Below are 16,924 nucleotides of genomic sequence, written 5' to 3' on the forward strand. Positions count from 1 at the left end.
GTTAGAAGACGCCAGTGCTGAGCTGCAAATTAAAAGCTCTGTCTGTCATTCCCCAAACTTAACGAATTTCACATTAAAGCAGGAACTATACCACTTAAGCACCTGGGGAAAAAAATCGTTTTATTTCTTGGACTATGTTATTGCAAACCTGCTTCAAGGCTCAGCCTCTTCAAGTAGTAATATATTAGCTATCCGCTGCCGACCCTCATTCCCCAGACACTTCTCCACATGCACTTGGTGTTTTGAATTTGTGCCCTCATAGGCCTTCAGGTGTCGGTTAAAAGCTACCTTGGCCTCTCCTTTCCTGGCCTTTCTGGCAAATGCCTGTTGGCTTGCAGGTATGTTTTAATCAGCAGGCCTGCAGCTCTATGTGGGCAATAGACAGCATCTTGAAAGCCCTTTGTAAATCGAATTATAATAAACTATATCATATGAGAATGGATTGGGGCGTTTGCTTTGTAAATTAGTTTGATGGTCAATACTGAGCTTAAACAAAAAAAAGACTTTTGTTAAGTTGGTTTGCCTTGTTTAATGCAAATCAACTCCTTCAAGGTATCTGGGTTTGGTTGGTATGTTGCAGTTATTTCTGCTTCTCTCCCCACAGCCCGAATGAGATAACTTTGAATCTTCTGATACACTTTCAGAGAATAAGCACTCCATCTCCATAAGATGGGGAGGACAGTAGATTTTATTTCACTCAGCAAGGCCCTCAAGAAACTATGGAGTAATTGGAATGCCACAGGCAGGGAATCAGGAATGCTCCTGCTTTTAGATGTGTCACCTTGAGCAGGTCACCTAAACTCGATGAGCCAACCTTACAAGCTTAGAGGGATAATGGTGAGAAAACATAAAACGATGTGCCCGTTCATTAATTCAGCAACATAGCAAGGGCCCCACTGTGCCAGGTTCTGTGCCAGGCCCTGGGGACAGAGCTGTGAATGAGACAGAGGGATCTCTGCTCCCATGAGACCCTCACTCTGGAGAGGGCAGAATGTATTCATTCACTAGGACTATAGTAACAAAGTATCACAAACTGGGTGGCTTAAACAACAGAAATGTGTCTCATAGTTCTGGGGCTACGAGTCCCAGGTCAGGCGTCAGCAGTTTGGTTCCTTTTGAGGGCTGTTCCAGGCCTCCCTCTGTGAACGTCTGTCTCCACATGCACCCCTTGTAGAAGGACACCAGTCATACTGGATTAGGGCCCACCCTAGTGGCTTCATTGTAATTGATTAACCTCCTGTAAAGACTCTTTCCCCAAATAAGATCACATCCTGAAGTATGCAGGGTGAGGACAGCAAAATACGAATTTTGAGGGACACAATTCAACCCATAGAATATATGAACAATATAACCGTGACATGAAGGAACTTAATAGGAAAATATGAGAGAAATATATTTGTGTGTGTGTGTGTGTGTGTGTGTGTGTGTGTGTGTGTGTAGACGGGTGTTGTGAGAAGAGAGTGGAGAACCGCTCGGTGAGAGCTCTGAGGAGATGGCATCTAAGCCGAGACCCGAGGAGAGACAGACAGCAGGGCTCTGAGGAACTGAGAAGCAGCTGTCGGGTGCAGAGGCAAGAAACCGCTCAGCTGGTTCGATAAACAGAGAGGAGGCACCATGAGCAAAGGGGAGAAGGGACCCAGAGGTGATTCCCCGTGAGGTGGACAACAGGTAGCTGGAAATAAACAGAAGTAGAAAATAGTGTGTCATTGTATTTATATGACATTCTAGAAAAGGTGACAGTGTAACAACAGAAAGGGGATGAGTGGTTGCCTGGGGCTGGGGATGGGAGGAGGGAATGGACAGCAGAGGAACAAAAGGAAACTTCTAGCTCGAGGAAGCAGCCCTGCGTCTTGACTGTGGTGGTGGCTGAACTACTGGAGACAATGATCACAATTCCAAGTGCTGAACACTTAAAATAGGTGACATTAATTCTGTATAAATGATGCCTTATTTAGGCATTATTTATACAGACGCACAGACCCTGGCTCCCAAGTGGAGCGGGGATTAGGGAGGGGAGGAGGTCATGCCAATAGGAGGCACCACAGAAACTTAAGTGAACAAGGTGGCGACTTGGACTCAGCGGGCAGCAGCGAAGGTGGGAGGATGGGTAAGTGTGAGGTGTTTTGAAGGGAGGACCAAGAAGAGTTACCGAAGGGAACTGGACAAAGAGAATCAGAGGAAGAGAAACCATCGGGGAGACGCCTAGGATTGCGGCTTAAGCAGATGAGTCAATAGTGATCCCACAACACACAACGTGCTAACTGCGAAATACTGACCAAAATAAAACATTATCATTTCGAGACGCCTCCCTCCAAGGGCAGACACCGAAAGCACACAGTCTCCTCTCCATTCTGTGCCTCGGGGACAGAGGAGGCAGAAGCAGGGCTCCCAGCCATAGGGGCCTGAGAATCACCTGTGGGTGAATGTTTACTACACAGATTCCCGGCTCTCCTTTCCCAGAATTTGATTCAGGGTGGCACCTAGGAATCAGTAATACCGCGAATAAGAAACCACCGCACCTCCATGGGAGCGACAACCTGAGAGCTGGGAGAAAGGGAACAACAGTGCCACCATGCCCCTGTCCCATCACAATCCACAGTTGACCGTGGGGTCAGACACAGGCTCTGTCTTCACCTGAGCCCCCGGGCTGTGGGAGCTTTGAGTCCGGAAGCCTCTGCACTGGTCCAGATAGGCTGAGTTACTTCCCATGCCCAGTGCTCCAGTGCCTACTGAGGACACACAGGCTACCTGGGGTGGGCATGGGGGGTCAGGGGTTCTTCAGGAAAGGGGCTCCTGCCCGAGGGCCACCAGAGCTGGGCCCTGAGTGCAGCACAGCCTCCCCACCTGGCCTCAGCTGTGAAACCCACTGACTTCCAAATGACTTTTGCTACACTAGACGGCCAACACCATGTCTTCCAGGTAGGAGGTTTTATTATGTTTCACAACCATGAACACATAGAAAGGTGGCTGTTACAGCAAACATCTCAGAGGACTCGCCCGAGCTGCACCCACCCCACCCTCGCAGCCTCCTTCCACACGTCTCTCAGAGGTTGTTCCTGTGTCCTTCCTCTACAAATTCAAGAGAGTTGAAAGCAGACATTTAGAGTTGGCAGGAACAACAGTGGCCAAATGGAAGCAGAAGGAGAACGCTGAGAAACAAGTGATGAGAAACACTACAGAAAACCTCTTCTATTGTGTTACGGTGTTGGGGTGGAAGAGCGTGCCCTGGGCTCAGCGTCCATGCTCCCGAAATACTAGTCATACGGGGCCTTCGGTGATCCCCTCCAGAGGCATGCTGGGTGCGCTGTCTGCTGTGGGCCTCTCGTCCTTCTTCAGTGAGCTTGGGACTTGGAGACTGACGTACGGTTTGTGACAAGCTGTGTTGGCCAGAGGGGGGTAGTGCTGTCTGTAGCAAATGTAGGCAAAAATGAGGCCAATGACGCCGCCAACAAAAGAATCTAGGCAAGAAAGAGCAAAATGGGAGAAATGTGTTACGAGTCATTCAAATGTGGCCAGCCGTGGTTTCCAGAAAGCACTTTTTCCCACCTGCTCCAGTAACTGGCTTGCTTTTTGGACCCCCTGGAATGCCAAAGGAAAGAGGAAACTACGCTGGAGGTATAAATCTCGGTGACCTCTGCAAAACTTACCATTTCTAGAACTTAACTGTCCCTTTAAAATGTGTACTGGATGCCCTCTTCTCTGTCTCCTCGCTATGCCACCTGAGCGTTGCATGAGCTCACACTGGCATTCTTGATGTTTAAAATCAATTCTAAATTCTGGAAGAAGAATTCTAGCCATCTCTGTGGGATCTAAATGCCTTCGGGGGCTGCAATTTCTTTTTCTTTAGCAGGTTGCCACTGGAGTCCTGCAATACTGCTGGTGTACCAAAGAAACCCAGCGGGCATGCCGGCCTCTGCCTCGCGGAAAGTGATTTCCCAGGGAAGAAATGAACCTTCTGAGTCACAAAGTGAATAAAACATTTTATGATACATCAGGATTGGCAAACTCAACAGGCCTCTGGTGAAAAACCCAGTCTCTCTAAAAAGCTGCAGATCTCTTCAAGTTGGAGGATGCAGGAGAGGGCAGACGAGGCACGAGGGGCATCTGCATGCAAAACAGGCCCCCTACCACCACATGGGGCAGCCCCTTGCCAAAGAGTGTATTCAGCTGGTGCCCAATAGAGACCCCATGAATGCAGCACACCCAACAACCCTGTGTGTATGTGTGTATGCTTTTAACTGTGTCTATGGATTATTCTTGCCAAAAAGATCCTAACACAATGGAACGCCTCCTCACAAAAGAAACTCTGAACTCATGTGAAGGTCTCCACCCTGCTGAACTGTGAGTCTCCATTTGGGGGGCTTCTACTTCCACATTTCTCATCTTGTTGGATTGCACACACTTTTAGGCAGGTAGCATTAGCCCCATTTTACAGAAGAAACTCAGGCTCAGAGAGGCCGATGGAGCTTTCCAGCAACACCCCTCGTTAATAACAGAAGTGGACTTGGACTCTGGTGGCCTGATTCTGCACCTGTGCTGCTCTGCTCCGCAGGGCCGTGCTTGATCCCTGGCAAGTTCATTCCAGGCTTTCTGCATCCGCTAATCAGAGGGTAACGGGCCATGGCTGAAGGGCAGTCCATCCAGTTTCCCTTAGCCCATCAGTGCTTGGGGTGTTAAGTTTTCAAATACTTCCCAGTAAGCAATACATTGAGTATCGACCTCAGTTTAAGTCACAAATTCATGCTTCTCTGTCTCCTGCAGGGAACTCTGGGGTGGCTGTCAAGGAAATACATCTTTTAAGAAAAGCAACTGTTTAATGCTTAGATGTTTGCATCTCACTTCTCTCTCTCTCTTTTTTCAGCCTGTTATAGTTATTCTGGATCCACCTAGATATATTGCAATCGTTTTTGAGAAAAAGAGTAATATTTTGTTATCTTTTGACAAATTGCTTTCACCTTCGGCGTTTTTAATAGGCTAATAGTAAACCATTAAACAGTTGTACAATAAATATCTTTAAGTTCTTTTAAATAAATTGAGTCATTCACAGCATATAATTTTATTTACATACAGTGGCAAAAACAGGTAAAGAACATAGGAATTTCTGGGATGACGGCATGAAGGTCCACTGTGTGCTGACCAAGTGCCCAGCTGCTGCTCTGGCAAGTGGAATGTGGACCCAGGAGCTACGGATGCTGTTTAAGTGCAAATAAACGAGCTCATTCCCCTGATCGCTATCCTACCCACTGCTCTGAGGGAACTAAATCCCTGTGGCGCTCCAGGCGGCATACCTGGTCCTGCCAACCCTCTGGCCACTTGTCCTCTCTCGCTCTAGTGCAGCCACTGTAGCCACTTCCCTTCCATGCCACAGATATGCTGCTTCTTCCCTCTTCTTCCTGTTGCTACAAACGCTGTTCCAATCCTGGGAATCACTTCCCTTCACCCTCTCCCCTGTTCAATTTCTATTCTTCCTTTGGAGCTCAACTCAGCGTCACTGAGCCATGAGGCCTCACCTGGACTCCAGACCAGACCACATCTCCCAGGCATACATTTTAATTGCCCCCCACTCCCCACATGCAATTCTAAACTCTATGAGAGCAAGGGCTGTACCTGTCTTGTTGGCTGTTGATAACACCTGGAGCACTTTGCTCACACAGAATTAAGTTGGCGAGGGAAATGGATGAATGAACACGCACACAGTAACTCAGGGGGTAGATTCTGGCTGCTGTCCTCTGTGTGTCCTTGTGTGGTCCCCTTACCCTCGCTGGGCCTCAGTTACCTCATCAGTAACATAAGAACATCCAACAACTACATGGTGGCTAAGAGGCCTTCCCACCTAAGTGTTCCAGGAATTTGATCCCCAAGGTCAGCCTACAAATTATCTGGAAACTCTGCCAAAGCATATTTAGAAAGTGGGCCATATCTTAGATTGGGATAAAATATCACATATCTTTGACTGGGATAAAACATCACTTTGATTGGGATAAAACATCATTGCAAGTGGTCAAACGGAGAAACTGAGTAATTGTGGTGACTTCCTCTCCATAGCTGCTCAAACACAGTAAGACTGTGTGGCCGCCATCTGGCAGAAAGGCAAGGAAGCCATATTAGTGCCTGCTAAGCCCTGGTGAGTAACTACCAAGGTAGGAGGGGAAGGGAAGACCACCTGAGAGACAACAGTGAAACCCAAGAGCCCACACCTGCTCCCAGTACAGGCACCAGGATGTGAGGGAGGAAGAAACTTTCCTTCAGGGTTCTTTCGGCTGGTCTAATAATTAAACCAACATGAGATAGATTAACAAGAGAAAAATGACCAAATTTAAATATGTATGTAGGTACGGGAAACATACATAAGAGCATTAGAGAGACCCCACATACATGAGAGGTTCTGAGACAGAAAGGGAAAATGAGGTACACGTGACATCCTGAGCTAAGAGGAGGTAACACGCCCTGGGCTTCAGGGGGGAGGAGGGTAATTTGCAAGACGATAAGAAGAACAGATGTTCAGTAATTAGACGTCTGCCCTGCCACACATGAGTATATAGGTCATAAAAAGTTATTTCTGGTAATAACTCTTACTACAGGCAAGGCGCCCAATTTAGATTCTTCTAAGTAGTTAAGGGAGGGGCAGAAGTTGCTCCTGAACCTGCAGGGTCTTGATTGCCTTCTTCTCAAAATAATCCACATTCAAAAGTGGCATATCTTGGGGAGGCTTGTTCTGAACCCCTTGAGGGTCACGGTGAAGTACCCAAGACCTGTTTTCACCATCCACTTGAGAATCCTCCAGGCTGATGAACCCTCAAGTAAAGACACGGCCACTCCCACCAGGGCAAGTCCCTGCCTCTGAGCCTCAGTTTCCCTGGCTCTCAGAGACCTCAATATTTACCACATTGCGTTGTGAAGATGATTTTATGAGACCGTGCTTCTAAAGATTATGCCACAAAATGAGACCTTAAAATACAGTGTCTGAAAACTGTAGTGTTCATCACTCTTATTCGTATTCTGTTCCTCTCCAGAACTACTGGGGACTTTCTAATCCTTCCCTGTCCTTTGCCTCACAGAGCAACTCAGCAGTCTAGAGTTTTAATCTCTTTAGAGTGGCCAAACTTCATAGCATTTTAAATAAACTTCTAATGAACTTAAAAAACAGCTGTCGCCCTAGAAGTGGAAAAGCAGTATGTATCATGAATTCCTGAGGTGTCACAAGCGTAATTAATGTGATTGACTCAAGTTCCTCAAATGGGGAAGCTTTTCCCATCTGTAGCCTGTGGCCAGCAATGTATAAGATGTGCCAGGGCTTTGTCTAGTTCAAGGTCTTAAGAGTTGTACTGTTGCTTTGTTTTTTCTAACCCCAGGGAACGGCCCCCTGGGGGCTTCATTAGCATCTGAAATCATCCACGGCATCAGTGTTTGAGCAACTGACTACTGAACAGACCAAACAGCAAAATTTACAAATAATACTATTTGACTTTCTATTTTCTGTGACAGGGCATTTCATTAGGTGCATCATTGACCAAGACATCAAATCATTCCAAGCACATGCTCCCCAGGCTTACTGAGGAGGAAGCACGCAAAGCGAGTGTGGATTCCTGTAGAGGCTGTTTTCCCATTTAATGGAATGAGGGAAAAGTGGTAACTCAGGTACCGCCAGAGTTATCACAAGTAACCAGGGCAATGAAAGGGCTAGTTGAGCTGCTTTCTCAGCAAAGCCATTCGGGCTCTGTTTATCACAAAGATGGTGAACAAGACCCAAATAACGACTCACTTTATGAGGGAGATTGCCATCAAGTGCCTCAAGTGGGCTGTTGTTATTGATGAATTCACTCTCACATCCTGAAGGGCGTGTGCTGACAGAAAAGCAGACAGAGGACAAGCTGGCTTTTTTTTTTTTTTTTTTTTTTTTTAAAAAGCTTCTGCACAGCAAAAGAAACCATCGGCAAAATAAAGAGGCAACCAACTGAATGGGAGATTTTTGCAAACAGTGTCTCCAATAAGGGGCTAATATCCAAAATACACAAGGAACTCACGCAACTCAACAACAAAAAAATAAACAACCCAATTGAAAAATGGGCAGAGGACCTGAAGAGACATTTCTCCAAAGAGGACATACAAATGGCAAATAGACGTATGAAAAAATGCTCAACATCACTAATCATCACAGAAATGCAAATAAAAACCACAATGAGATATCAGCTCACCCCAGTCAGAATGGCTATCACCAGCAAGGCAAATAGTAACAAGTGTTGGAGAGGCTGTGGAGAAAAAGGAACCCTCATACACTGTTGGTGGGAATGCAGACTGGTGCAGCCATTATGGAAGGCAGTGTGGAGGTTCCTCAAAAAATTACGAATAGAATTACCATATGACCCAGCAATCCCTCTCCTGGGTATATACCCCCAAAATCTGAAAACATTTATCCATAAAGACACGTGTGCTCCAATGTTCATTGCAGCTTTATTTATGGTGGCCAAGACATGGAAACAACCAAAATGTCCTTCAATAGATGAATGGATAAAGAAGTTGTGGTATATATACACAACGGAATACTATTCGGCGGTAAGAAAAGATGAAATAGGACCATTTGTGACAATATGGATGGATCTTGAGATTATAATGCTAAGCAAAACAAGTCAGACACAAAAAGCAGAGAACAATATGATTTCACTGATATGTGGTATATAAACCAAAAACCACAAAAGAACAAGACAAACAAATGAGAAACAAAAACTCATAGACACAGACAATAGTTTAGTGGTTACCAGAGGTAAGGGGGGAGGGGTGGTAGATGAGGGTAAAGGGGATCAAATATATGGTGATGGAAGGAGAACTGACTCTGGGTGAACAACGGTATTTATAGATGATGTAATACAGAATTGTACACCTGAAATCTATGTAACTTTACTAACAATTGTCACCCCAATAAACTTTAATTAAAAAATTATTTTTCAATTTCAATTGATATACAATATTATATTAGTTTCAGGTGTTCAACACAGTGATTAGACATTTATGAAATTTATGAGTGATCACACTGATAAGTCTAGTACCCACCTGACACCATATATAGTTATTACAACATTATTGACTATATTCCCTATGTTATACTTTATATCCCCATGAGTATTTTGCAACTACCGATTTGTACTTCTTAATCCCTTCACCTTTTTCGCCCAACTCCCCTCCCATCTGGCAACCATCAGTTTGTTCTCTGTATCTCAGTCTGTTTCTGTTTTGTTTGTTCATGTATTTTGTTCTTTAGATTCCAAATATAAGTGAGATCATATGGTATTTGTCTCTGTCTGGCTTATTTCACTTAGCATAATGCCCTCTAGGCCCATCCAAGTTGTCACAAATGGTAAGATTTTATTCTTTTTTATTGCCTAGTAATAGTCCATTGTATTTATATGTCACATCTTGTTTATCGCATCATCTATTGATGGGCACAGAGGTTGCTTCCATATCTTGGCTATTGTAAATAATGCTGCAATGAACATAGGGGTGCAGATATCTTTTTGAATTAGTGTTTTAGATTTCTTCGGATACATACCAAGAAGTAGAATTGCTGGGTCATAAGGTAGTTCTATTTTTAATTTTTTGAGGAACCTCCATACTAGTTTCCATAGTGACTGCACCAATTTGCAATCCCACAAGCAGTGCATAAGGGTTCCCTCATGTTGTTTGTTGATTTATTGATGTTAGCCATTCTGACAGGTGTGAGGTGATATCTCATTGTGGTTTTAATCTGTATTTCTCTGATGATAAGTGATGCTGAGTATCTTTTCATATGTCTATCTGTGTGTTCTCTTTGGATAAATGTTTAAAAAAAATGCCTATTTTTTAAAATTAGATTGTTCTTTTTTGGTGTTGAGTTGTATGAGTTCTTTATAAATTTTGGATATTAACCCCTTATTGAATGTAATATTGGCAAATATCTTCTCCCATTCTGTAGGCTGTTTTTTTGTTTTATTGATGGTTTCCTTTGCTGTGCAAAAACTTTTTAAATTGATGTAGTCCCACCTTGCTGGTTAGAGTAATCTTGGTTGTAGCTCCTCGCTTTTCATCACTTTGAATATTTTATGCCAATCCCTTCTGGTCTGCAAAGTTTCTGTTGAGAAATCAGCTGACAGTCTTATGGGAGCTCCCTTGTAGGTAATTAACTGCTTTTCTCTTGCTTCTTCTAAGATTCTCGCTGTCTTTAATCTTTGGAATTTTAATTATGATGTGTCCTCGTACGGGCCTCTTTGGGTTCACCTTGTTTGGGACTCTGCTTCCTGGGCTTGCATATCTATTTCCTTTGCTAGGTCAAGGAAGTTTTCCATCATTATTTCTTCAAATAGGTTTTCAATTCCTTGTTCTCTCTCTTCTCCTTCTGGTACCCCTATGATGCGAATGTTGGTACGCTTGATGTTGTCCCAGAGGCCCCTTAAATTATCCTCATTTTTTTGGATTCTTAATTTTCTTTTTGCTCTTCTGATTGGGTGTTTTCTGCTACCTTATCTTCCAAATTGCTGATTCGAACCTCTGCTTCATCTATTCTAGTGTTGATTCCCTCTAATGTATTCTTCATTTCAAGTATTATATTCTTTATTTCTGACTGTCTCTTTTTTTATAGTTTCTATACCCTCTTTTATGCTTACACTCTCTGTTGCAGTTCTCCCTGAGATCATTGAGCATTGTTATAACCAGTGTTTGGAACACTGGATCTGGTAGATTGCTTAGCTCTATTTTATTTAGTTCTTTCCCTGGAGCTTTGTTCTTTCACTTGGGACATGTTTCTTTGTCTCATTTTGGCTGCCTCTCTGTGTTTGTTTCTATGTATTAGGTATATCTGTTATGTCTCCCATCTCCACCCCTTGTACCAGTCTTGAAATGGCTTCTTCTTTATATCCTTAGTTATAGGACTTCTGTTCAGCTAGTCTTCAGATGGTTCTCCAGGTTGATGATTCTATAATTTAGTTGTAATTTTAATGTGTTTGTGGGAGGAGGTAAGCACAATGCTTACCTGTTCTACTATCTCGACTGGAACCTGGTATTTGTCAAGCAGGCTTTTATTGGGGGTGGGTGGATTACTTGTAATTGCCTTCACCCCAAATCTGGTAGCATGGGACTGGAGGGTTCAAAAGGGTAATACATGCATCACAATGTCCCTGGAGTACAAAATACAGTAGACACCTTACTCAGCTTAGATGTCATTCATTCATCACACATGTAGTACATGGTATCAGGTGTGAGGTGTGCTGCCTGGTCCTGGGGCAGGAGCCTGAACAGCAAAGACAAGTTCACAGTCCTAAATAGTGACAGCCTCGTCAGTGAGCTGCAGCTGTGATATGTGCCATAAAAGAGATGTATGGATCTTTGAGATCCCTCACTGGTGTGGCCTGGCTAGTCTGGACCAGGGGAGTTTCACTGAGGACATGGCCCACAGGACAGTCCTGCAGGGTGAGCCAGCGTGAACCAGGGAAAGTGGAAAGTGGAAGCAGGGAGGGCACCTGCAGTCTTCTAGGCAGAAGAAAGAGGCGTGCCATATTTGAGAAACTGAAGGGAGACCCATCTCTTACCACCGGGGCAGTGTCTATAATTCCATAGGCTAGACGTTGCCCAGGCTCCTGGTGTGGACTGGAGAAGAAGGTCATCCGGGGGCTTCAGGGCTCTCTTGTCCTCAGCATGGACCAGGGGCCACTTTGGCCCTCTGGGCTACTGTCTCTGCATCTTTCTTACTTCACACTCACTGCTCAGCGTTGATTCCCCTGGAGTGTTTCACTCATCTTTGCTTTCCCAGAACCCAGCAGGTATTATTTAGCAAATGTTTGGTGAACTGAGATGCACTGACAACATTTACAAGATGCACTAAAGAATCTCCACCACCAGCTATAAAAGGCCGCACATATTGTATGATTCCATGCATGTACAATGCCCAGAATGGGTGAATCCATAGACAGGGAAAGTAAGTTAGTGGTTGCCAGCGGCTGGGGAGAAGCGAGGTATGAGTATTTTGGGGGAGTGATGAAAATGTTCTGGAGTTAGATAGTGGTGATGGTTGCACAGCTCTGAATATACTAAAAACCACTAAATTATATACTGTAAAAGGGAGAATTTATGAACTATGAGTTATGAATTATACCTCAATAAAGCTACTAAAAGGGGTGGGAGGAATCAATATCGGATGGGCTCCAATGGTAGTGCAAAGAGGACCAGACTTTGAATCAGGCAACCTGGATTGGAGTCTTTACCTTTAAAATGGGCATGACCCCACCTCTTTCTCATGACAAAGGAAAGGATGTCACAGGCTCTGGCATACTGAGGTGCAGGCCATGCTCACCTTCTCCGGCACAAAGAAGCAGAAATGCTTCTGAAGATGGGCCACCAACTCCCAGGGGGAATACATCCCTCTCTGTTACCATGGCAACCTCCAACATCACTGAGCTGCCTGACTTGGGACCTTGTATGCCTTAGGCTTCATGACCCAAGATACAAAGGTAAAAATCAGCTCTGGCAAACTCAACAACCCCATGTGATTGTTTCTGTTCTTTTTATTCTAGTACTAGTTGAGCTTCCTGTTCTGTGACTTTGAGTTTCTTTAAAAGAACTAATGTAGCACGGAACATACACAATCTACCTGGCACACTTCAAGGTGGAAGGGTGGTCACCATGTCTGTCTTCCTCAGTGTCATGCCTCCAACAGGCAGCATGTCTGGCACACAGGCACAAGAGACCAAATGAATGAATGAATGAATGAATGAATGAATGAATGCTTAAAGTGTAATTTCTTGGTTCATTTTAAAAGGAAGGAACTTGCAGAGAATAAGGTTAATTTTTGTAAAACCAATATAGAGAAAAAGTGATCCTAGTAAGAAAGGCACATGATTCAGTCAAAATCATTCAGTCATTCAATACAAAGTTATTGAGCACTGTTATGAGTTGAATTGTGTCCCCCAAAAGAGATACGCTGAAGTGCTAACCCCCAGTACCTCAGAATGTGACTTTATTTAGAGTCTGTACAGAGATAATCAAGTTAAAATGAGATCATTAGAGTGGGCTCTAACCTAGTATCACAGGTGTCCTTATGAAAAGGGGAAATTTGGACACAGACAGACGCACATAGAGGGAAGATGATGTGAAGAACACAGGGAAAGTGAAGATGGCGCAGAGACTGGAATTATGCTGCCAGAGGCCAATTTGCATCTGGGGCTACAAGAAGCTGGAAGAGGCAGGAAGGATCTTCGGCCTACAGGTGTCAGAGGGAGTGTGGTCCTGCCGACACCTTGATTTCGGACTTCTGGCCTCCAGCACCACGAGACAATTTCTATCATTCTAAACCACTCGTTTGTGGAACTTCATTACACCAGCCCTAAGAAACTAACGCAAGTACCTACTATGTGCCATGCCGACAAAAGACACATGGAGATTATATTCCAGTGCAGAAATCAGCAAACTATGTGAATTATTCATTTACATATTGTCCATAGCTGCTCTCACACTGCTACAGCCAAGTCGAGTAGTTGCAGCAGAGATGCTATGGCCCACATAAAGCCTAAGACATTTACTATCTGATCCTTTATAGGAAAAGTTTGCAGATGCCCGTTCTAGTGGATAAGGATAGACAATAATCAATACATAGTAAATTACATAGTTTGTTAGATGGTGGTAAAAGAGCAAGGTGAGAGCAATAGGAAGAAAGTGGGGAGGGTGGGCTGTAATTTAACAGAGTGGTCATTACCAGAAGTTCTCACCAAGAAGGGGACACTTGAGCCAAAATTAGGAGGAGGGAAGGGACTGAGCCACACCCACATCCGAGAGAAGAGCATTCCAAGCACAGGGAAGAGCCAGTGCAAAGGCCCTGAGGCAGGATGGGTCTGGCACGTTCAATGAGCGGTTAAATGCACAAGAAGTTGAGATGGCACTGGCATGAGCAAGGAGGAGAAGTAGTTAGAAAATACCATCAAAGAGGTAGGAGGTGACGCACCAGACTTTGTGGGCCATTGCAGGACCTGAGCTTGGGGGCTGAATGCAACGGGACATTGGTGGGGACTCTTAGCAAAGGAGTGGCATAAGCTGGCTCACAATTGAAACGTTCATGCTGGCGACGGTGTGAGGGGCCAAGAGGAAGGAAAGAGACTGGCAGAGAGGCTTTGGCAATAATTCAGGCAACAGAGAGTGGTGGTTTGAACTCGCGTGGGAAAAGGAACTTGGAATCTGGAAATATTTTGAACATAGAGCCAACAAGAGAAACCAGAGAAAATCCCAGAAAGCAGAGGGGAGAAGGATTCTCTGGAGTAAAACGAAACAAGGTTGTCAGTGAGACTTGGGAGCGGCCATGATAATGGGCAGGGCAAGGCATCTGAGAGGATGGCTGCTTATCGGATTTGAATATGTGATCGAGAAACCACACATACTTCGCAAGATCACTACCCAAGATGTACTTCCACATTAGGCACAGTTGCTTAAATCAAAATTGAAATGGAGTCATTAAAAAAACCTCATAATATTAACATTGCTAACTCAAGTCTATAATGAGAGGGACTCGAGTTTTCGAGTGGGGTTCCACATGAAATCTTGTCATGATGGATGGCCCCTGCCCACGGTCATGAGGCAGCTCAGTCCACCAAACAAAAACAACTTATTTATCTCAATCAGACAGCCTGCCTCAAACACCCACCTACGCAGCAAGTGAAGGCCTCACAGTCCATCCTTTCTACAAGCTGGAAACCATGGGCCCCCTACATTACTGCCTTAATAAATGAATATTGAATGAATATAATATCCCACCCTTTGAACATTGCTGCTTCTTAACGTGTAATAATGGAAGGAAAGCTACAGCTGAGGTACTGTGTAGACCAAGATTTCTTAACCTCAGGGGTAGACATTGGGGGCCGGATAAGCCTATGTGGTGGGGGAGGGTCTCCCTCATCCCTGGTAAGGTGTTTACCAGCATACCTGGCCTCTACCCACTACACGTATAGCGACCAGCACTACCATGACCCCCAGTTGGGAAAACCAAAAAGATGTCTCCAGACATTGCTAAATATCCACTGCGAGGTACAGGTGCCCCCCACGTTGAGACCACTGGTGCAGACCATGATAGATGGCCTTGCAAGGGGAATCTGGGTAAAATTAGTCCGACTCAGGGCCCATTAGAGGATCTAAGGAAAAGAGGCACACTCCTCTCGTGGCTGACCCAAGGGTACAAGCGGAACAGATGATGGCACGCTGACCAGGTATGTGGCCACATCAATGACCTGTACCAACTGGAGCACCTTTAATTTTGGCTGCGGAAGTCGACTATGACAGTTTCACTTTGCTCCCGAAGTATGGCCCTAAACATCACTGAACATAAATTCTCTCACTTTGTTTTCCCATCAGCCCACAGAGCGTTAATATTCTCCCTTACTGCTCCCCGTCCCTTTCTGTGCCAGGAGGATAGGACGGGTCTGAAGCCCCATGGCCAGCAAGCGTGGGCACAGCGGCTGTATCATGAGTCCACCATTTCCCTAAGGCCAAGAACCGAGTCTTCATTCTTTCATGATGCACCAGCCACGGCCAGGGGATGAGCAACAGGACCCGTTAGGACCACGGGGTTCTAAGTGAGGCCAACCTCGCATCTTAGGCTTTCAAGACAAGATCACTGCAAAAGGCCCCTCCTGCCTTCCCACATGCAGCACAAATCTATTCAGTTCTGCGACCCTTAATCATTTCTCAAATCCAAAGTAAAAACTAGGATTCATAACTTACAAATAGACCATGTTCCCCAAACGACCGCCACTAAATCAGTTGTTTGGGAAACAACACATCCTTCTTCGGAAACAAGGCTCTAAAGCAACACCAATGTGCTGTACGTTTTCATTTACAAAGTATATTCAGATCCATTATTTCATTGAGTCTAAGAAACAGCTAGTCCCTAGCTCTGTGAAAGATCTGGGACTACTGTTCCTGTGTTCAGAGTAAGGAACTACAGTTCATGGGGGAGAAATGAGAAGCAGCCCATAAAACGCCATCCAGCCCACACTATTCTTCATGGGAAAAGGCTCTAGTTATAGAAACGATGACTCTGTTGGAAAATATTCCCAGTCCCAAGCGTGCAATGGGTAGGTCCTCATGCTGTTGGCTCAGCGACGCTCTCCCTGCTTCCCTCTCATGATGTAGCTTCAGATTACCTAGAACTCCATCCAGGTCACTGATAAAGGTCAAGAACAGGGAGGGCTCAGGGCCCAGGCTGTGGCCCTCTCTGACCACACCCAACAGGAGGGCCACACTCCCGGATCCGCACGAGACACACCTGCCTGTGACACCACGCATCAGCCTCTCTTTCCCTTGCACCCTTCACTCCTCCAGGTCGAAACTGCTGCAGGAGGCTTATGATGCCCAGACCATGAGTTTCAGGAAGGTAGAGGGTGGAACTGAGGCTGGGGAAGGAGCAGGAGAAGCTGGGGAGGTGCTGAGAGGAGCAGGAGGCCCCCCGGAGAGGACAGGGAGAAAGAGCCCCTGCCTCTGGCCTCAACTGCTGCCTCCAACCACTAGAACAAACACCTGGAAAGAGGTGAGAAGAGGGCGGTCCTGTAAGGCCCTGGCTGCAGAAACAGAAAAAACGGGAGGAGGGGAACAGTGCCTGGTGGGAGCAGGAGAACAGGAAAGGAAGTGCACGTCAGGCCATGGACTAATTGCGGAAGGAAGGCCACTCGTTCAGGGGAGCTGGATCTAGGCACACCGGTCAGTTTGCTGGCCCTCAGTGACCCAGTGGAGCTCCTCACCAGCACTTCTCAGACTTCATTGGAAATAACAGACTTGCTTGTTAGTAATGTAGACTCCTGGCCACCAATCCAGACCCAACCATCCAAGTCTGATTCCACGTGATGTAAGGACTGTCCTTTGGGCAACATGAGCCTAGACCCTGGGCTCCTGAAGGCCTCACCTTGTGGACACCTCTGTCTCT

General features: G+C 45.4%; 1 protein-coding gene across 6 annotated transcripts in view; it reads right to left on the bottom strand.

The window, feature by feature from the left end:
• Positions 1–2,919: 2,919 nt before the first annotated feature.
• The window catches only part of PLPP4 (phospholipid phosphatase 4), a 215,579-nt gene continuing 201,574 nt past the window's right edge, over positions 2,920–16,924 (bottom strand). For 5 of the 6 annotated variants that reach the window (XM_074338968.1, XM_074338969.1, XM_019752894.2 and 2 more), the window contains one exon: positions 2,920–3,458. In XM_074338968.1, the coding sequence (XP_074195069.1) occupies positions 3,259–3,458 (200 nt within the window). In that variant the 3' untranslated portion in view covers positions 2,920–3,258. The remainder of the gene's footprint in view (positions 3,459–16,924) is intronic. The other variant, XM_019752896.2, reaches the window with a different exon arrangement.

Source organism: Rhinolophus sinicus, linkage group LG07 (assembly GCF_036562045.2).
Source record: "Rhinolophus sinicus isolate RSC01 linkage group LG07, ASM3656204v1, whole genome shotgun sequence".
Lineage (NCBI taxonomy): Eukaryota > Metazoa > Chordata > Mammalia > Chiroptera > Rhinolophidae > Rhinolophus > Rhinolophus sinicus.